The sequence below is a fragment of the Ranitomeya variabilis genome, chromosome 3 (genome assembly GCF_051348905.1).
Source record: "Ranitomeya variabilis isolate aRanVar5 chromosome 3, aRanVar5.hap1, whole genome shotgun sequence".
In the NCBI taxonomy this organism is placed as follows: Eukaryota; Metazoa; Chordata; class Amphibia; order Anura; family Dendrobatidae; genus Ranitomeya; species Ranitomeya variabilis.
The window spans coordinates 20,562,298-20,584,334 of NC_135234.1; the positions used below are offsets into that span (position 1 = coordinate 20,562,298).

Here is a 22,037-nt window from a genome sequence, read left to right on the forward strand (position 1 = left end):
ATAGGGGCAGTATTATAGTAGTTATATTCTTGTACATAGGGGCAGTATTATAGTAGTTATATTCTTGTACATAGGGGCAGTATTATAGTAGTTATATTCTTGTACATAGGAGCAGTATTATAGTGGTTATATTCTTGTACATAGGGGCAGTATTATAGTAGTTATATTCTTGTACATAGGGGCAGTATTATAGTAGTTATATTCTTGTACATAGGAGCAGTATTATAGTAGTTATATTCGTATACATAGGGGCAGTATTATAGTAGTTATATTCTTGTACATAGGGGCAGTATTATAGTAGTTACATTCTTGTACATGGGGGCAGTATTATAGTAGTTATATTCGTATACATAGGGGCAGTATTATAGTAGTTATATTCTAGTACATATGGAGCAGTATTATAGTAGTTATATTCTTGTACACAGGGGCAGTATTATAGTAGTTATATTCTTGTACATAGGGGCAGTATTATAGTAGCTATATTCTAGTACATAGGGGCAGTATTATAGTAGTTATATTATTGTACATAGGGGCAGTATTATAATAGTTATATTCTTGTACATATGGGGCAGTATTATAGTAGTTATATTCTTGTACATATGAGCCAGTATTATAGTAGTTATATTCTTGTACATAGGGGCAGTATTATAGTAGTTATATTCTTGTACACAGGAGCAGTATTATAGTAGTTACATTCTTGTACATAGGAGCAGTATTATAATAGTTATATTCTTGTACATATGGGGCAGTATTATAGTAGTTATATTCTTGTACATAGGGGCAGTATTATAGTAGTTATATTCTTGTACATAGGAGAAGTATTATAGTAGTTACATTCTTGTACATAGGAGCAGTATTATAATAGTTATATTCTTGTACATATGGGGCAGTATTATAGTAGTTACATTCTTGTACATAGGGGCAGTATTATAGTAGTTATATTCTTGTACACAGGAGCAGTATTATAGTAGTTATATTCTTGTACATAGGAGAAGTATTATAGTAGTTACATTCTTGTACATAGGAGCAGTATTATAATAGTTATATTCTTGTACATATGGGGCAGTATTATAGTAGTTATATTCTTGTACATAGGAGGCAGTATTGTAGTAGTTATATTCTTGTACATAGGAGCAGTATTATAGTAGCTATATTCTTGTACATAGGAGCAGTATTATAGTAGTTATATTCTTGTACATAGGAGCAGTATTATAGTAGTTATATTCTTGTACATAGGGGCAGTATTATAGTAGTTACATTCTTGTACATAGGAGCAGTATTATAATAGTTATATTCTTGTACATAGGGGCAGTATTATAGTAGCTATATTCTTCTATATAGGGGCAGTATTATAGTAGTTATATTCTTGCACATATGAGCAGTATTATAGTAGTTATATTCTTGTACATAAGAGCAGTATTATAGTAGTTATATTCTTGTATATAGGAGCAGTATTATAGTACTTATATTCTTGAACATAGGGGCAGTATTATAGTAGTTATATTCTTGTACATAGGAGCAGTATTATAGTAGTTATATTCTTGTACATAGGGGCAGTATTATAGTAGTTATATTCTTGTACATAGGGGCAGTATTATAGTAGTTATATTCTTGTACAGAGGAGCAGTATTATAGTAGTTATATTCTTGTACATAGAGGCAGTATTATAGTAGTTATATTGTACATAGGAGCAGTATTATAGTAGTTATATTCTTGTACATAGGGGACAGTATTATAGTAGTTATATTCTTGTACATAGGAGCAGTATTATAGTAGTTATATTCTTGTACATAGGAGCAGTATTATAGTAGTTATATTCTTGTACATAGGAGCAGTATTATAGTAGTTATATTCTTGTACATAGGGGCAGTATTATAGTAGTTATATTCTTGTACATAGGGGCAGTATTATAGTAGTTATATTCTTGTACATAGGGGCAGTATTATAGTAGTTATATTCTTGTACATAGGGGGCAGTATTATAGTAGTTATATTCTTGTACATAGGGGCAGTATTATAGTACTTATATTCTTGTACACAGGAGCAGTATTATAGTAGTTATACTCTTGTGCATAGAGGTTCCTCAAGGATCGGTCTAGGCCCCCTCCTCTTCTCTTTGTATACCGCCCTTATTGAATAATCAGTAGATTCGGTTTCCAGTACCATCTCTATACCAATGACACCAATTATACACCTCTTGTCCTGATATCACACCTGCGTTATTACAAAACACCAGTGATTGTCCGCTGTCTCTAGCATCATGTCCTTCTTCTATCTGATACTGAACCTGTCAAAAACTGAACTCCTCGTGTTTCCTGCCTCCACTAACTGACCTACACCAGACATTGCCATCTCCGTGTGTAGTTCCTCCATTACTCCCAAGCTGCCTTGAGGTCATACTTGATTTAGATCTTTCATTCACCCCCCCCCATCCGATCTCTCGCCTATACATTTTACTTAGACCTCAAAAACATTTCTAGAATTTTACTTTTTCTTACCTTTGACTCTGTAGAACATTTTACTGTTGCGCTTATTCCTTCTTGTCTGGACTATTGTAACTCTCTACTAATTGGTTTTGCTTTTACCAAAGTCTCCCCTCTCCAATCCATCCTGAATGCAGCAGCAAGGATCATATTCCTCGCCAACCGTTACACTGATGCCTCCACCCTTTGCCAGTCATTGCACTGGTTACCCATCCGATATAGAGGTCAATATAAACTCATCAGTTTCACCCACAAAGCGCTCCATGGCTCAGCTCCACCCTACATCTCCTCCCTCATCTCTGTCTACCTCCCTACCCGTGCCCTCCATTCTGCTAATGACCGGAGATTAACATCCTCAATAATCAGAACCTCCCACTCCCGTCATCAAGGCTTCTCACGTGCTGCGCCAATTGTCTAGAATGCACTACCCAGGACACCTCGATTAATCCCAAATACCCACAGTTTCAAGAGTGTCTTAGAAATGGCTTTCTTTATACTGGCCTACCGCCTCACCTGTTATCTAACTATCCCTGTTTTGCACATACATTTTCTTCAATACCAAGACCCTCGTATCATCTGTTCACATGCCCCCCATGCACGTAATAGCCCTCTGTGCCGTATACACACTGTCTGGTGACCGGTTCATGCAGCATTACGTGATCATCCTATTTATTACATTGATGGCCGGACCGTACAATACAAGGAATTGTTACCATCCACCTCTCGTGTCCCCCTATTTCCTCATAGATTGTAGCTTGCGAGCAGCCGGACCCTCACTCCTCTTAGTATCTATTGTTTATGTGTTTGTTGTTATGCTGTAATGTCTTTTATGGTCTGTACAAGTCCCCTCTATAATGTAAAGTGCTGCGGAATATGTTTGCTCTATATGAATAAAATGATTATTATTATTATTATTATTATAAAATCACATGTACTTTGCGTGAACTGTTGAACGCAGGAGATTTTCTACACAAAAATATGTGGGGATGAGCATTCAGGCACCTGGAATTTTGTCATTGATGAGTAAGACTTTTTTTGGGGGTGTATTTTGCATTGTGAGATCAGTGGGGGTCTTACACCAAGGACCACTAATAGAATAAAGAGGCATGGGCACCTGCTGGGGAGCCGGAGCCCCATTACTGGCAGAGCGGCTACCATATCAGACCGGTAATATTAGGGGCCATGTTGGGGATTTGCATTGGTTGCAGGATCGGCAGCGATGCTGTAGTGGATGGGGGGTCGCAGTCGCACCCAGTTATGGGCCCTTGTAGAGATTTTGCCCTGGGGCTGACCAGCTGCATGTTACGTTGTTGCCCTAGTTTTGCAGATTGGCGTAAAGTGGAATCCATCACAAATTGTATAATGTTTCCATCTGTTGGGGGACCACAAGTCCCAGCACTCAGTATATAATCTTTATGGCAATGATTTATAATGATGTGTGATATGTAATTTGTAGCCACAGATCAGGACACGGCTGAATCACACATTTTTGGGTCCCCCCCATGAATCATCGCTCGCCTCTCCAGCAATGGCTGAGGTTTAATGTGACATTCCTGCATAATAGTGGAATAGCTGACATGCCTCTGCTGCAACCTGCTCAGCCAGGTACTGGGGGTCACATGACACCCTGCCACCAATCCCAGCGCTCCAAGAGAGAGGGCTTAAAGAGAGGAGGAGGAGAACAGGTGTATGAGCCATTGGTGAGGAGCTGCAGGACAGGTGTGAGGAGCTGCAGGACAGGGGCAGGTGAGTCTATGGGGGTAAAGCCTCGTCTCATTGTATCTATTGATGTAGCAGAGCTGAGATTGCAATATTTCCATTTTTGTTTTCTAAAGTTGCAGGATAAGTTTAATAATGTGAAAAAAAACCCAACCTTCTTTGGTTCAGCTCTGCTACATCCGCATATATGTACATGTAGTAGAGCTGAGTTTGTTCAGTGCTCCTCATTGTATTATGTATAGATCTATATCTTGGTTCCGAGATCCTTTTTTGTTTCTAAGGAGTTATATTGCTCCATCTGTCATAGATTCTGTATCTGTTACAACCTTTCCCTATTTTGCAGTTTTATCATTTACTTCTAGGGGCTCCTAACCCTGCAGTCAGGGTGTCGCAGCATTGTAAGGGGAGCCCCTGATACCGGGACATGTGGATATAACGCTATGTTCACACAGTGGTTTTTTTGTTCTGCCAAAAAAGAACTTGCATTTTACAGAAGCAGCAGAAGCTATGTGGTTTCCAAAATGTCCTGCATACTTGTGTTTCTCTTTTCCTGACTTTTTCGCCCATAGGAAGCAATGATCCAAAAAACACGGAAAAAAAAAACACAATTACACATGCGCTGTGGATGCATCACACACGTAATTCGCACCCAACAAAATGCTGCAAAATCCTATAAATTTTTTTTTTTTTTTTTTTTTTTTTTTTTTAAAGCCACATTTTTACAGCCAAGAAAGCAGACCTTTGTCTGCTGAAAATGTGTACAATGTTCCTGGCACTATGAAAACGTACCTGAAATTGTTGATACCAGGGAACAATAGAGCGCAGTGAAATACACAGTAAATGGAAATGAGTTGGAGGTTTATTGTCTGACTGATACTCCCTGCTCTCATGCTACTGGCCCTTTAAATAAGGGCTACCTGACTGTATTTGGTTCTATACACTTATTACATAGAAAATGGGTCACATTGGCCCCAGAGGCAGGAAATGAAGTTCCTGGGTCCCGATGCACACACGTTATTTTATATACTGGTGCTGTCTTATGTGGCAGATGAGGGACCCCCTTAAGTGCCAGGGCCTAGGTGTGACTATTGGGTTGTGGTCTCCTTTAAGGGTAGATCGGCCTTTTCTCTATGGCGTGTTGTTCAGTTGCCCATACGACGGCGGTAAGAATGTGAAGGATGATCGGCGGCCATCACTGCGGTTATTTATGGTGTTGCTATAGGGCATCTAGGTGCGGCCCTGTGTACGTCTTAGGAAAATATAGAAATCTCCCCCGCCCCATATTGTACGTCCTGCAGCGGGGAGAGCCAGCAGTGCTGGTGGACGGGGCGACCATTCAATCATCGCCCCGTTATTTATTATAACTTTCTGTGTTTTTTTTGTTTTTTTTTATATATTAATTATGGTATTTTATTTACCCCATTTTAACGATCGCTTTCTATGAATGTAGCTTTTTGATTGGATCCTGGGGGGCTATGGTTACACAGGATCCTTAACGAAGCAGTTACTAAAATATCTCTCTGGAAGACCCGACAAATCCGCACAGTTTTATTGAAAACTTGTATTTTGTTAGTTTCTCACCATTTCCTTGGTCTCTGCTTCCATTTAATGAATGTGAACCTCCTGCGCTGATACATTGTAACAACCTGTCATGAGAGGAGAGTGATTGGCGCTGCTGGTGTAATGACCTCACAGAAGATTGTCTAAACGGGATGCAAATGTGACAAACCCTCCTCTGTGAGAAGTATAACGTCAGGACACGTGTTCAGACTCTGCTTGCTTTCAGTGAACAGGAACGATGTTTTGCATTGAAATATGTGGCTCCTATTTTTTTTTTTAACTATTGGAAAGTTGCAGAACATTTATACAATGGGGGGGGGGGGAAGAAATGAGGCATCTGCATAAATATAAAATAATATAAATAAAAAAAAAAAATCTGATTAAACTAAACCGCAAAGTGACAGTCGGCTCTGCTGCATCTTTCTCTTAATTTGCTGACCTTTTTTCCCACATTTTGGCCCCTTTTTTTTTTTTTATGGGATAGATGGATGCAGGAATCGCTTCCCATTACCGACCTCGTAATATGGCTGTGCATGGATTAATTTGGACAGTCAGGATCTGGGAGAAGCCGGATGTGGTGCCCACTAGGCGCGTACACCTAGATGATGGGATACAAGGGTTATCAATGCTAAGCCAAGATCAGATAATGTTTTATTGATATTTTTCCATTAGCTTTAATGCAAAAAACCAGCGCCACTTTGGCTAATCTGCAATACCAGACACAACCTGTAAGAAAGGGAGGCGCTAGTCAGAGCTTCAGTGTATTATAAACCAATGTTTTTGCCCCAGTCTTCTCTAAGCTTCCATACTGGTTCTCGGTCCTCGTGTTCTACCTGTAGGTGGGGGTAAGGGCTGAATTTGAGGAACTGTACATTTTTGCGTAGGAATGTGGTATTCGGCTGAAAGGGCAGCGGTCCCACCTGAATACCTGACGTGAGTGAGAGCTGAAGCCTCCTGTAGATGGGCGACTTTCTGAATGTGCTGGTTATGTGGGGTCACGGTAAGTATACGGGACCCCAGTGAGGAGCATGTGATGGGTGACGTGTAGGAATGCGGTGAGGCCGGGACAACCACTCAATGTAGGGTCCCGGGAGAAGGAAAACTGGTTTTCAGTTTGTTTTTGGTTTTCTTACATCAAGAGAGACTTTTTTTTTGTTTTTATTCCTCTCATTTCCATAGACCAGGCCCAATCTCCCTGTTGCTTTGTCTTGATATGTATAGTTTTAAATGGCCGGGACTGGGGGCAGATAAACCCCACTGCACTGCTAATGTATGTGATTTGTCCCCCCCCCCAAAAAAAAAAAATAAAATATATAAAATACAATACCAGACAAAGCCTGTGAACAGGTGAGGCGCTGTTTTTGCCAGAAAACTGATTTTAAAAAAATAGATTTACATAATCTTGTACAACCACTTTAATATTTAATGGCATTGTTCAGGAAAAGTAAAAACATGGCAATTTTCTTTGTAGAAACCGCACCACTCCTGAGCATGGATTGTCTCACATTGCAAATCTGCCCGATTGTAGTGAATGCAGCAAACACTACATACACCTCCCCCTGGTCAGGAGTGGCACTGATTCCAGAAATAAAGCAGCCATGTTGTTCTAACCCTGGACAATCCCTTTAAATCGGAGGTAGTTTATTATGATCATGTTATTACGGTACTGTTTAGTTTCTTTTTTTTTTTTTAAAGTTGTATTCTCGGAAACAAGACTCAGAGATCTAGTATAATATAAATGTATTTTTTTTTTTTATTGATAGTTTGCTTTTGTACTGACCTGGAGTCCACTAAAGAAGAGACGGGTCAGGAAATGTCTTTTTCTAAAAAGTCTACCCAGTGTTAAATGTGCCCCAAACTTGACAAAACTATTGATATTAAACAGGAGGTGACGAATTGTTTCCAAACTTCTCTTCTTGATTACTCTCCTCGATTTTAGAAAAAAAAATACTTTCATAGTCTTTAAAATTCTAGTAAGTGATTAGAGACCCCGACTTTGGGTAATAAAGTATATTACCCCCAATATGTCAACAAGAAAATAAAGAGAAGGGTAAGAAGGGAAAAAAAAAAAGTAAATTTGCAGGTGGCGTTTGTAAATGTAAGGACTGGTTATTGTGGGAAGCCAAAATGACTTTAGGACCATCTGGTTATAGTCCCAACACAATTAGCTGAATGAAAATTAGTAGTGCTGGGATGAGGTGTTATCTGAGCATGCTCGGGTGCTAATAGTGTATCTTCCGCGTGGAAGGATGGCTGACTGTCTTGGGCATAGTTATAAGGCCACTTGGGGGGGACGCCATCCTTTCATTCTATGGATCTTCGGATTGTTGTCCATGATGAAGATATGACCTAGATCATCATGACACTCAGATCTACCTCTCTGGCCCAGACGTCACCTATCTGCTATCCAGAATCCCGGAGTCTATCAGCCATATCCTCCTTCTTCTCCTCTCGCTTCCTCAAACTCAATGTAGACAAATCTGAACTCATCATCTTTCCTCCATCTCGCATATCTTCCCTACCTGACCTATCTATCACAATAAATGAATTCACACTTTCCCCTGTATCGGAAGTCCGCTGCCTCGGAGTAACTCTCGACTCTGCCCTGTCCTTCAAACCACACATCCAAGCTCTTTCCAACTCCTGTCGCCTCCAGCTCAAAAATATCTCCAGAATCCATCCTTTCCTCAGCCGTCAATCTACTAAAATGCTTGTGCATGCCCTAATCCTTTCCCGCCTCGACTACTGCAACATCCTTTTCTGTGGCCTCCCTTCTAACACTCTTGCACCCCTCCAGTCCATCCTTAAGTCTGCTGCCTGACTAATCCATCTCTCTCCTCGCTACACTCCTGCTTCCCCTCCTGTAAATCCCTTCACTGGCTCCCATTCCCTCAGCATATCCACTTTAAACTACTAACACTGACCTACAAAGCCATCCATAACCTTTCTCCTCCGTATATTTCCAAACTAATCTCTCAATATCTTCCCTCACGTAATGTCCGGTCCTCCCAAGACCTCCTTCTCTTCTCCACACTTATTCGCTCCTCACCCAACCGCCTCCAAGGCTTCTCCCGAATATCCCCCATCCTCTGGAATTCTGGGGATCCTTCCAAAGAAACTTGAAAACCCATCTCTTCAAGAAAGCTTACAACCTGTAATGACCACACGGCCACCTCAACACCATCGGAGCTACTGTCTCCTTCCCCACCATCCTGTAGAATGCAAGCCCGCAAGGGCAGGGTCCTCACCCCTCTGTACCAGTCTCATTGTTAGTTTGTTTGCTGTAAGTGATATTTGTATTCTGATGTAACCCCTTCTCATGTACAGCACCATGGAATTAATGGTGCTATATAAATAATAATCTGTAGTCGCGAGTGAGCTTTTGTCAAGGACAAGAGTCATGATGCACGATGGTCGTCCTCCACGCCGTCCTCCTACAGGTCTATTGAGCTGATATCGCCTTTTATACACTGTGTGCAAAATGCATCTAATAGTTTACTCTGAAAATGTAACACTCGATTGTTTCCTCTTTTGTAGATTGTCCACTCTTGACAAAATGAAGGGAGATTCAGGAGTTCGTTGTTTCCAAGTGATTCTGATATTCGGCAATGTGGTCATTGGTGTAAGTAGAAATGTTTCTGACACTTTCCTTCACATAGACTGAGGAACGCTTATCCCAGCTGGACTAGAGGAAGACCAAGAAAGATAGCGATATTTCCTTAGTAACCTCCTAGAAGTGATCATAGAGATATTGGTCCTATTCTTAAGGGCTCATTCAGACGCCCGTGACCATTGATCCGATCTTGGAACGATTTGCACAGAGATCTGAATGAGCCTTTAGGGGTTTCTCCATCCCAATTATTTTTACAAAAACTTAAAAAATTTAAAACTAAAGGTTGGTGGTCGGCCGAGTGACAATTTGGCCTTAAATTGAAGACCTGAGTATCACTAGATGACTTTTTTTTTTAACAACTAGTGCCCAAACCTTTACTCTGTCATATCGCAAGACAAGCTCCTGTTGGCTTTAGCGGCAGCTGACTGGCATTTCATGTGATGTTTTAGTTTACGATAATCAAGAACTTCTAAATCTTCTCCAGCTGGGCCGGGCACCTTCAGAAGAAATGTCATGGAGGCTGTTTGATGGCTGTGACCTATTATCCAGTACTTTTCCAGGTGACCATTAGAACTTGTGGCTTTCTTTGTTTCCCATCAGCTGGCTGGTCTTGCCCTGACGGCGGAGTGCATCTTCTTTGTGTCAGACCAGAATCGCCTCTACCCCCTTCTAGAAGCCACCAACAATGATGACATCTTTGCAGCGGCATGGATTGGCATATTCACTGGTTTCTGCTTTTTCTTACTCTCCATCTTGGGTATAGTTGGCATCATGAAATCAAATCGGAGGATGTTAATGGCGGTGAGTTGTCCCTGGTCCTTAGTGATGAAAGTTAATTTAATGACGTTCTCTTATGCACAGGCTGGTGTCCAAAAATAATTCTCAAAAGGTTTGATCGTTTAGGATTCTGGCCACTTTGTCCTTCATGATTCTCAAGAACGTTCGATGCCGCTGCTGACCTTCAGTAGTCATTGTCTTATTAAATAGATGGGTATTATGAAAGGGTCAATGGTAAGTGAATGTGTCAGTATTGGTCTATTTTGCATACTGACTATGCTTGACTGGGATGGTTTTGGGTTGTCTTCTACAAGAAGTCCCATTAAGATTGGTGGAAGCCTCTGGACAAAAATATAGGTGATGGCATCTTCCCTTCTGTTCACTTGACCTGCCAAAAGAATAACTTGAGGGGTCGCTGCGTAGGCAGGAGATATGGAGACTTCGAAAACCACCGAGAGCTCGGAGCCAACGCCCTTAACATCAACATGGGTCAAGTTCCACCTCGGTGATGTCAGAAATGAGCTATATATATATTTCTCAAATCGGTGAATGCAACAAGTCTCAGTATTTTCAACGCCTGAAGCAAATGTTTGGAAAAAAAAGCAAAAACTTCCTCCTAGTTCTTATCTATCTAGTTAGAAGGTCACTGACTTGGATATGAGACACAGTTGGCAGAGAGGATGGGTGGTGGGATCACTGAAGAAGATGCCCCTTGTTCCACTTTTAGTGCATGGCGTTGCTCAGTTATGATTTTTTTTTTTTTTTTCAGTATTTAATCCTGATGTTCGTCGTTTACTGCTTTGAAGTTGCATCTGCCATCGTTGCAGCAACGCAAAGAGATTTTGTAAGTATTTATGGGTGACTGATGGGTATCACCGCAACGATTGTATGGTTGGGCGAAACAATCAACGTGGTGCCTATGCTCTCTCCCCCAAAAAAACTGAACCCCCTCTTCTGATGCTTTTGATCAGTAAAGCCACCCCCAGTGCTTCATTAGGGAGCTGCCAATGTAGTAACACTCCTCATCCAGGGGCTTTACCGGTAACATCGATATTTCCATAAACGATGCCATTGTTACAAATGATTGTCCTAATTCATATGTTGCACATTGATCAAAATAACATTTAAAAGGGTTGTCCACTTTACACCTGGTTGTCCCCATTAAGTGCCCCCTGACATGAAGTTGGTCACAGCGAGTCCTGCTGAAAAGCCTGTAAGCAACTGTTTACTCCACCTGCAGCGCCCCCGCAGGGGTAAAAAAGTATTACACAAATCTCATTGAAATCCACATACTAAACAAGTCCAAAAAACGGCAAAACAAACGAAGGGCATTGAAGAAAGGATAGTTCTGCTTTTGTAATACTTTTTTGTTTTTATCTTTTTAGTTCACTCCTAATTTATTCTTGAAGCAAATGTTGGAATATTACCAGAACCAAAATCCCAGTAACAACAATGACGAACAGATCAAAGCTAACGGAGTGACGAACACCTGGAACCAGCTGATGTTATTGGTACTTTATGTTTATTGTACTTTTATGGCCCCACTGTAGGAGAACGGCAGTGGGTGATACATACACACTACATGAAGACCACCTTGTCTGTATGGGGGTGTTCTGATTCTTTCCCTGATGGGTCAGACATGTAGAATGTCAACATGCTCAATCCTTTCGTTTTTCACTTTTTTTTTTTTTAATATAGTCTGCCACCACTGCTGTCTAACAAATTTTAAGATCTGAAGAAATATGTGGCTAGGTTTTTAGAGTGGAATTTGACATCTTTAGAGCCGTATCATGTCCTCACTCCTCCTCGTGAGCAGTATACGGTTATGTAGTCACCGTCGGTACAACGTTCAAAATACACAAATCTATTGTAGTGGTGGTAATTTTTTATTTATCATTTATTTATTTTTTTGTAGAAAAAATGTTGTGGTGTCAACGGTCCTGGAGACTGGCAGGATTACACTTCGGCATTCCACACTTACAACAGTGATGCCGCCTATCCTTGGCCTCGGCAATGCTGCGTCATGGACTTTAATGGACAACCAACTAATCTTCAGCTCTGCAGACTTGGAGTCAATGGATATTTGTATATGAACGTAAGCAACTTCTCTTGGCGAGGCCTTCAGTGAGCCTTTGAATCATCATTGTGCATGTGAAGCTGGCCGGGTCCTGCTCGGTCGCATTACTGCTCGGTCGCATTACTACTATATCCTTGATGTGAGAAGCAGAAAGTATATTTGCCCAGATACCCATAGGAGCCCCAAGCCCTGTCGTATAGCATTGGCCCAGATTTTGGTTAATGCCAGTCCTAGGCTGGACTCCCTGACCATGCAAACTTGGACTTGTGGTGGCTCTGTTACAATATGGTTAAATATGCACTCTTCTTGTAAAAAGGGGCTTGGGCTCTCGCCAAAGCATCTGCATAAACCTGGATCTAGCCCTAGTGCATCTCTAGCATAGTCTGTGTTCATGAGTTGTCAAGCAAGAACCTTTTTCTAACGTACATGTCTGATTTTCTTAATTACAGGGCTGTTATGATCAAATTGCTGGACCACTGTGGCGTCACGCTTGGGGTGTAGCATGGTTCGGATTTGCCATTCTGTGCTGGACAGTAAGTATATTGACCATCTTGGTTGAACCCTTTTTTTTTTTTGTAGTAATCTTAAACGTCTGTCTTATATGCACTTTCTGATCTATCCGCTCCTCAGGGGTGGTGCCTTTGTTGTTAACGCCCCTGAGCAAGTGCCACAGTGCTTCTCTCACTAGTCCTTTTATTTCCTATTTTTACCAGCTTCTCTTCTCATTCTATGACTTTTTTTATGGATATACATTATATTAATATTTTAATTCTTCCAATCTCTTTAGTTCTTTGTGCTGCTTGGTACCATGTTCTACTGGGTTCGAATTGAATGTTAAATTCCACGATTTCTTCTCCTGTTGGAAAATTTTAAGAAACTAATGACCAAAGAGCATATGGCCAATATGGAAGACGGGATGTGAAAGCACCTCTTCACGAAATCCAAAGTATTCTCTCTGACTAATGATATGTTGGCCGCTGGACTTGTTTATTTTGGGGGGGAGGAAGAGGAAGTCATCTGAAATAACGCTGCCTGCTATAGAGTTCTGTAGTGGTTATGCGTGAATAAGTATTGTCCTCTTGTATATATCTATAATGTATCTCAGCCTGTGACCAGTTTACCAATGTTCCGCATGAATCCTACCAGAATATTCCTGACCCGTTATCACCTGAGCTTTTTTTTAACCGAAATTGTAGCCGGTAACTTTCAACATTCCATTTTATTTTAGTTTTTTTGTTCCTTTTAATTGTGAATTAAAATGTAACAAATGATGATTTTTTTTTTTTTTCCCTCTTTATTTTTATTATTCTTTATCTTGAACAAAAGTATTAGGTCCTCTTACTTCTGTCTGCGCACTTCTTGCTTTGTGAGAATCACAGAATTAAATATTGTCCAAAAATTGACTCTTGGCTTAATGTAATTTTACCTTTTTAATAAGCACAAATGGTTGATGTGGCGGATGGCTACAGAATTGTGGAGTTTTGAAACTGTGCCTATATAATCCTCCCCTAATCTGTGCCCATACCTGGATCAGCTTCGCCTTGTACCTTTTTAATATCCCTGACCACTTGTATTCACCAAGACGTTTATTTTTAGAGAATCCCAAGTTAAAATACGTTTTGCTATATATTTTGTGGGGGGTGAAAAAGTATCAAATGGGGTTATCTCATTAGAATAACCCCTGTTCACCTTTCAAAGACAAGGATCCAGGAGGAGGAACAATTTGCATCAAGTTTTGTTTATGATCGTGCCCGCTTTACTGAGGCCACCCCTTATTAGCTGCCACCATGGGTGAAGAAACCTCTATTTTTTTTTTTTTTTTTTTTTTTTTTTTTTTTTTGGTTTGTCAGGGGCCTCGGAAATTGATGAACCCCATACAAACCTTCACACTGTATAATTACTTGCACACAGAATAATGGCCCCCACATAACTCTCCATAAAGTGTAAAGGCTTCCACATAGCTCTCTAAACATTATAATGGCCCCCCACATAGCACTCCAAATATTAATAGCCTTCATATAGTATAATGGGCCCAATAGTCCTCCATATTGTATATTGCACCCCATAGTCCTCCATATAGTTTAATGCGCTCCCCATGTAGTGTAATGCGCTGCCGATAGCCCTCCATGTAGACTAATGCGCTTGCCATAGTCCTCCATATAGAGTATTGCCCTCCCCATAGTCCCCCATATAGACGAATGTGCTTCCCATAGTCCTCCGAGCAGTATAATGCGCTCTCCATAGTCCTTATAGTATTATGGCAACCACAATGTACGCATGAGGAAAAAAAAAAAAAAACATACAATACTCGCCCCTCCTCCTATTTCCCCTCAATGCTCCGATTTTTTTTTTTTTTTTGCAAAGAAAATCCTGAAGCACTGTGCTAAGACGTCAGGCACCGAGGAAGAATGATGGAGGAAGCATTAGCTGATGCTTCCTCTTTCAACATTGCTTTCAACTGTATCGAATCCAGGATAGGTTCACATGACCGATGTCTCCACATCTGCAAAAACTATTTGATTATTCTGATCGGACAGACATTCTTGCTTTTTTCAGATATGGGCAGAAATGAAAAGGTTCCACCACCTTCTCCATTCTGTCAGTTTGTGAAAGGTTTTTCCCCAGACACACAGACTTTCTTTGACTTTGATCCGATGCATGGATCAAAATAAAACTTGTCTCAGAATATTTCTACATGTTTTTTTTTTTTTTTTTTTTTGTTTGTTTTTTTCAATGGGTTAGGCATTAAAATAGCGGACCGTAAATTTTGTCAATGGGTTTACTTTTTTTAAATACTACAGAAAAGCTTTGATTCTTTACTTATAATAAAAAAAAAAAGGAAAATTGCTGTTGTATTTCTGTCTCCACATAGAAGCTTGTGGAGGAGAACAAAAAGCACCAAAACCGCACAGTCCTTTTTTTTAACTGAAATCTACTGTTTAACTGTCCAAGAAAGATAGATGTGATTTTAATGAAAGCTGCCCCCCCCCCCCCCCCCTGTGCATCTAAAGATGCGGCTGAACTGTGCGGTTTTGGTGCTTTTTTTTTTTTTTTTTTTTTTTCCCCCCCTCTGGAGACTAGGTGGAGCCTAAGCAAAACCTCTGGTTAAAAAAAAACAACAAAAAAAAAAAACTGCAGTTACTTTAAGTGCAGAATCAAATCTTTTTTGTTTTGTTTTTTTAATCGTATATAAAAAAAAAAAAAAAAATACAAAAAATAAAATCCCAGCTTCAAATCTGCACCAAATAAGCGAGAAAAGGCCTAAATAAAAATGCAATAAACAGAGAATATCGTTATTGTGTAGTTTGGAGCGTATACTGCAGAAAATCTAAAATACAGTATTTTATACAGCGTGTGAACACGGCCTTACAAAGACCAAAAAGACCAATTGTCGTATAGTGAAGCTCCATAAAGATGAGAAAGTTCTGGCGCCTCCGACTGTGAATGAATGAGCAAAAAAATAAATCCACAGGTCCCACCTAGAGATGAGCAGGACGCACAGATAATGGCGCACCAACCCTGGGTGATCAAAAGCCGCGCCGGGGACATCGGAAGGTTAGATTCAGAGGCCTCCGGTCCAGCCGCCAGGTACCACTGATCTGGACGCTGGATCGGAGTCCCGTGAATCGATCCTCTCATCTCTTGTCCCAACTGTCCTGGATACGGCGGACAGTCCTGGATTTGGGTCTCTGCCCTGCAGTCTCGGGCGTCTGCTGAATGTCCCTCACTGAGACATACTGAGCGTTTGAACATGGCCTAACAGTCATGTGTTTCTGTGATTGATCCTGTATGTACTTCAGCCTCCACTATCACAATACACCATATTGGACTCGCACACGCCCTTCGCCAAGCTGACAGGAAAACGACGACGGACTCGATCATTTCGAACATAGCTGAGGTAAAAGGAAAGCTGAGCTGTGATTGGGTAAAAGGAAGATGTGGTAAAATGAAAGCAGAGCTCGGATTGGACACTTGGGTAAAATGAGGGCTGAGCTCTGTCTGATTGGTTTCTCTGGTAAATAAAAGCTGTGCTCAGATTGGTTGCTTTGGGCAGTGCAAGCGGTTTTACGGTCGGTCAGTTCTGACGAATGTGGCTCGGTAAGCGACGAAAGCTGCGAATCGTCACCCGGCCTGTAGATAGTGTGACCATTCACCCCTTTAGGGCACTGCCAATTTCCACTTTTGGGTTTTTGTTTTTTCCTTCAGTCTTCCAAGAGCCTTTATTTATCGGTCGTCCATGACAGCACTACGGAGAGAGGGGATCCGCCCTTCAGGAACAGGAAACCTACAGATACATAAGGGCGGCACCTCTCCCACGCATCAGTTGGTTTCCTGTTCCTGGAGGACAGGATTCCCTGCAGATACGACTTCGTTTCTCCTATCAATACCCAGGCCGGCTGTCCGACCCAGGTAGCGAGGGGGTCTCCTACCTCGGGCAGTGCGGGTCCCTGGAAGCGCCACGGTGGGTCCGGGTAGGGCTCCACGACAGTGAGCGGTGCAGTGTGGAGCGACATCCGGAGGAGGTCCATCCCCAGTGGTCAGCAGGTGAGTATGTCCCCCCCCGGGGTCCGCTCTCCCCCCTGGGCCTCGGTCTTCCCCACTCTGATCCCCGTCGGTGCGGTGCAGCGCGGCGTCCTGTGTGCTCCTTTCGATTCGGGACCGGAGCTGGGGGTCGGACGCCGGCCTCTGCCGCGGTCACCGCTGGGCTGCGGCCGTGGAAGCGGCGGTGGCGTAGCGGGGGGGCGGCTGGATGGTCCGGCGGCACCGTTCCCCGGCTTCCGGGCACGTTTCTGAGCGTTCTGCCCGAAACCGGAAGTGACGCGCAGGGGGCGGGGCCAAAACCGGAAGTCAAACGCCGGCCGGTTTTTTTTCTAAAAACGCCGCTGTCCTGCATGCGGCGGGGGCGGGGGGGGGCGTTTGGGTGCAGGGGGGGGTGGAGCAGTCACCTGCAAGTCGGGGGGGTGGATTTGGCCACACACCTGCACTGATTCCGGATCCGGGGGAGGGCTATTTATAGCCAAACAGAATGCTGCAGCACTGCTTGTGAGCCCATCTGCAGCTATGGATGAGCCGGAAGCTGCCGTCGGTCTGCTGGAGCAGGAGCAGGATGGATCCTCGGAGAAGTCCCATGCGAACCCCCAGCTGAAGACCCGCGGACGCAGTAACCAGACCAGTCGCAGATCTAAGCAGAAGGATCTGGACCGACCCCCCAGTAATCCGGTACCTACCGCTACTGCCTGGGTAAGAGATCTTCGTGAATGTACCCTGATGCAGTCTTTTCCTATGTTTATTTCCGTAGGGGAAAAAAAGCGCTGGTAAATCAAAAAACAAGGCGTGCGCGCTATGCGCTTGCCCTTTGCCAGACGCCTACCCTAAGAGACTTTGTCAGTCGTGTGTACGGCAGACGGTAGGAAATAAATTGATGGGAACACTGATAGCGGTAGCGCCAGATAAATTACATAGCCTTTTTCTCCGCTCCCATAGGTGGCGGAAGAGTCTCCTGATTTCACATCAAGCCTTAGGGAGATTATCAGGAAGGAGGTGAAAGATTCCCTGAAATCCCTGTCCCGGGGGGAGTCTTCAAAAAGAAGAAGGGAGCCTAGCGCCTCAGAGTCGGAGTTGTCCGCTGGCCCTAGTAGGGAGAATGAGTCAGACGCCTCTGTCTCCTCAGCGTCCTCTTCGGAAGAGGAGTCTAACCGGTTCTGTTTCCCATTGGACCAAATGGACAAACTTATTAAGTCAGTTAGATCCACCATGGGGGTGGCTGATGAAAGGCCAGAACTCTCTACACAGGACCTAATGTTTGGCGGTCTAGACCCTAAAAAACGTAGGTCTTTTCCGCTCAATGACAAGGTCCAGAACCTCATCAAAAGGGAATGGAAAAAAACGGAGAAGAAAGGCTCTTTTCCACCTGCCTTTAAACGCAGATATCCCTTTGAGGACCCCATGGTGAATACATGGGATAAGGCGCCGAAATTGGACGCAGCGGTGTCTAAGGCGTCTAAAAAATTATCTATCCCCTTCGACGACATGGCTTCCCTAAAGGACCCTCTCGATAAGAAGGCTGACTCATTCCTTAAAGGGACATGGGAGATGTCGGCGGGTGCCCTGAGACCTGCTGTAGCTGCGACATGTGCAGCCAGATCGACGATGGTCTGGCTGGATCAGCTAGGGTCTAAGTTGGAAGGCGGTGTTTCCAGAGACTCTATGTTGAAATTCCTGCCAACAATTCAGAATGCCGCTGCCTTTCTCGCGGACGCATCTGCGGATTCGGCAAGAATGGCGGCTAGGGCGGCCGGACTATCAAACGCAGCACGCAGGGCCCTATGGCTGAAATGTTGGCCAGGTGACCTTCAATCCAGATCCCGTCTGTGCTCTATCCCATGCGAAGGGGAATACCTGTTTGGTCCAGTCCTAGACGAACTGCTGGAGAAAGCTGGAGACGAGAAGAAAAAGTTTCCCAATCTACCAGCTACCTCTTACAGGCGTCCCTTCACAGGGAAAAGATTCTTTCGGAGGAGACCAGCCAGAGACCAGAGCAGATGGGATGAGAAAAAGAAGAAAGGTACTGGATTTATGTTTGGAGGTGGAGGACGTCAGGAGCCATCCCGTGAGGTCAAAAAACCACCCCAATGACTAGTCGCCCCGGTGGGAGGTAGACTATCTGCCTTCTACCCGGCCTGGTCCAAAATCTCCAGTAGTGATTGGATTTTGGGGTTAATAGCCACGGGTCTGCGGCTAGAGTTCTCCTCCATCCCTCAGAACTTCTTCAGAGTTACCCCACTCAGGTCCTCTCCAGCAGAACAGGCGGCCCTGGAAGCAGAAGTTCACGACCTGCTCAGTAAGAATGTCCTGTCAGAGGTTCCGGAAGGAGAACAGGGTAGAGGATTCTACTCTCCTCTATTTCTAATAAGTAAACCTGATGGCTCCTTCAGAACAATTATTAACCTTAGGGCTCTTAATAATTTCCTGACCGTCCAATCATTTAAGATGGAAACTATTAACACCGCAATAAAGCTGCTGTTTAAAAACTGCTTTATGGTAGTATTGGATTTGAAGGACGCCTATTACCATATCCCCATTTATGCAGGTCACCAACGATACCTGAGGGTGGCGGTAAGGTTGGATGGGGTAATCAGACACTTCCAGTATAGGGCCCTCCCCTTTGGTATATCGGTCGCCCCTCGAGTGTTTACCAAAGTTATGGCGGAGGTTATGGCTCACTTGCATGAGTCCAACATTCTAATAATCCCCTACCTGGACGATCTCCTTATCGTAGGTAAAACGGTGGATCACTGTCTGGAACAGTTACATAAAGTGATGTCTGCTCTGGAGCATCTGGGGTGGATGCTAAATGTCAAAAAATCACGCTTACAGCCCATGACGGTGCAGCGATTTTTAGGCCTGACCCTGGATTCCCAGGTTCAGGAATGCCGTTTGCCTCAAGAGAAAATTGATCGCCTGCACCTTCAGGTGCTGAATGCCTCTAAAAACCCCACCATGTCCCTTAGAAGAGCCATGTCTCTGTTGGGCTCTCTCTCGTCCTGTATTCCAGCGGTCCGATGGGCCCAGTATCATACGAGGATACTTCAGGGCGAGGTGCTGTTACAACAAAAAAGGTTGGGGGGATGTCTGGAGAGCCTGATGACCCTATCCCAAGACGCTATTATATCCCTCGGATGGTGGCTAGTCCAAGAGAACCTGTCCACAGGGGTCCCCTGGGAATATAATGTAACTCGTATAGTCACCTCGGACGCTAGCCCTTCTGGATGGGGGGCTCACATGGGGGATACATTGATCCAGGGGCTTTGGGATCAGGATCAGATAGAAATGTCTTCCAACCTAAAGGAGTTAACGGCTGTGGAACAGGCAGTTAAATCACTCCTTATCTATCTACAGGGCCACCACGTGCGGGTATTCTCGGACAATCGGGTCGCCGTGGCATACATAAATCACCAAGGCGGGACTCGTTCCAAATCCCTAATGTGCGTAGCAGATCGTCTATTCCATCTAGCAGAGCAACATCTTCTCTCATTGACGGCTCTTCACATAAGAGGGGCAGAAAACACTACAGCGGATTTCTTAAGCCGCAACACATTGAGGCAGGGGGAGTGGTCCCTGAACGACTCCATCTTCAACCTCATCGTGGAAAGATGGGGTCAACCAGAAATAGACCTGTTTGCCACAAAAGAAAACAGGAAAGTGGCACAATTCTGCTCTCTCAACCCCAGAGAAAATCCTCTGTCAGTAGACGCCCTCCTCATAGACTGGAACTTCAGGCTAGCCTACGCCTTTCCTCCCCTGTCTCTACTTCCTCTGGTGGTGAGGAAAATCAGGAAGGACAAAGCCACAGTGATAATAATTGCCCCCTTCTGGCCCAGAAGGACGTGGTTTCCATGCCTGAGGGCTATGTCGATATCCGACCCATGGGTCTTGCCAGACATCCCGGATCTCCTATCCCAGGGCCCAGTCTACCATCCTCGGGCGGTTGGCCTTCATCTGACGGCGTGGATTTTGAGCGGGCGCTGTTAAAGGATAGGGGGTTCTCTCCGGGCCTCATTAACACTCTACTGAAGAGCAGAAAAATAATCACCACAAAGATTTATGTTAGGATCTGGAAGAGGTTCCTTCAAAACTCGGGGGTAATAGCTGGTCAGTCAATACCAATAGACCAGATTTTAGAATTCTTACAGAAAGGGTTAGATATGGGGTTATCCCCAAATACACTTAAAGTGCAGGTATCAGCCTTAGGGGCCCTCTTTGGCTGCAACATTGCTGAGAATCACTGGGTCAGCAGATTCATCAGAGCGACAAAACGGTCCAGGCCAATGGTGAAGAATAGGGTCATGCCATGGGACCTGAACCTAGTCCTCTCAGCCATGACAGAGGCCCCATTTGAGCCAATTGCATCAGCCTCTATTAAAAATGTATCACTTAAAGTAGCCTTCCTGGTGGCCCTAACATCGGCGCGTAGGATAGGCGACATCCAAGCATTATCCAGGGTTCCCCCTTACATGCAGCTTAGGGATGATAGAGTGATACTATCCCCTGATCCAGCATATCTTCCTAAAGTAGTGTCCAGGTTCCACAGAACACAGGAAATAGTTCTTCCATCCTTCCTCCCCAATCCTACTAACGATAAGGAAAGGAAGCTACACACTTTAGATGTAAAAAGATGTATCCTGGAATATCTGGCAGTAACTGATCCCTGGAAGATAGATAACGCCCTATTCGTGTCCTATCAGGGTAGTAGGAAGGGTCACAGGGCATCAAAATCTACTTTAGCTAGATGGATCAGGGAGGCTATCTCGCTGGCATACATCTCAAAGGGCAAGCCGGCGCCTGAAGGTCTGAAAGCGCATTCCACTAGAGCTATGGCGGCTTCGTGGGCGGAAAGATTGGAGGTGTCGATCGACCAAATTTGTAAGGCTGCTACTTGGTCTTCTCCACACACATTCTATAACCATTATAGATTGAACTTGGGTGCCTCTTCTGACCTTTCGTTTGGTGTAAGGGTGCTGCAAGCTGTAGTCCCTCCCTAGTTAGTTACTCTCTGTAATTCTCTCCGTAGTGCTGTCATGGACGACCGATAAAGTCTTAGTTACTCACCGGTTAACGGTGTTTTTCGGAGTCCATGACAGCACCTGTACATACCCTCCCGTCTTCTTAAGTTCTGGGTGTACACCTCTTCCTTTATTTATATAATTCACGGGTAGTGAATAGTTAGTTATTTGTATCATTGTTTATTATGTATGCTATTAACCTTGGTGGTCCTCTTGTGCTCTGTAAACCAACTGATGCGTGGGAGA

General features: G+C 43.6%; 1 protein-coding gene across 1 annotated transcript; it reads left to right on the forward strand.

The window, feature by feature from the left end:
- The first annotated feature begins 4,132 nt into the window (after window positions 1-4,132).
- UPK1B (uroplakin 1B) lies at window positions 4,133-13,631 on the forward strand. Its single transcript, XM_077293720.1, has 8 exons — window positions 4,133-4,228; window positions 9,299-9,383; window positions 9,975-10,175; window positions 10,921-10,995; window positions 11,537-11,662; window positions 12,067-12,246; window positions 12,678-12,761; window positions 13,016-13,631. The coding sequence occupies exons 2-8, from the start codon at window positions 9,318-9,320 to the stop codon at window positions 13,064-13,066; spliced, it is 783 nt and encodes a 260-aa protein (XP_077149835.1). The 5' UTR covers window positions 4,133-4,228; window positions 9,299-9,317; the 3' UTR covers window positions 13,067-13,631.
- The last annotated feature ends 8,406 nt before the right edge of the window (window positions 13,632-22,037 follow it).

Coding starts and splice junctions, on each gene's coding strand:
- UPK1B (XM_077293720.1), top strand. CDS start 9,318: ATGAAGGGAGATTCAGGAGTTCGTTGTTTCCAAGTGATTCTGATATTC. Junction 10,996..11,536: donor CAGCAACGCAAAGAGATTTT/GTAAGTATTTAT, acceptor TTATCTTTTTAG/TTCACTCCTAATTTATTCTT. Junction 11,663..12,066: donor GGAACCAGCTGATGTTATTG/GTACTTTATGTT, acceptor ATTTTTTTGTAG/AAAAAATGTTGTGGTGTCAA.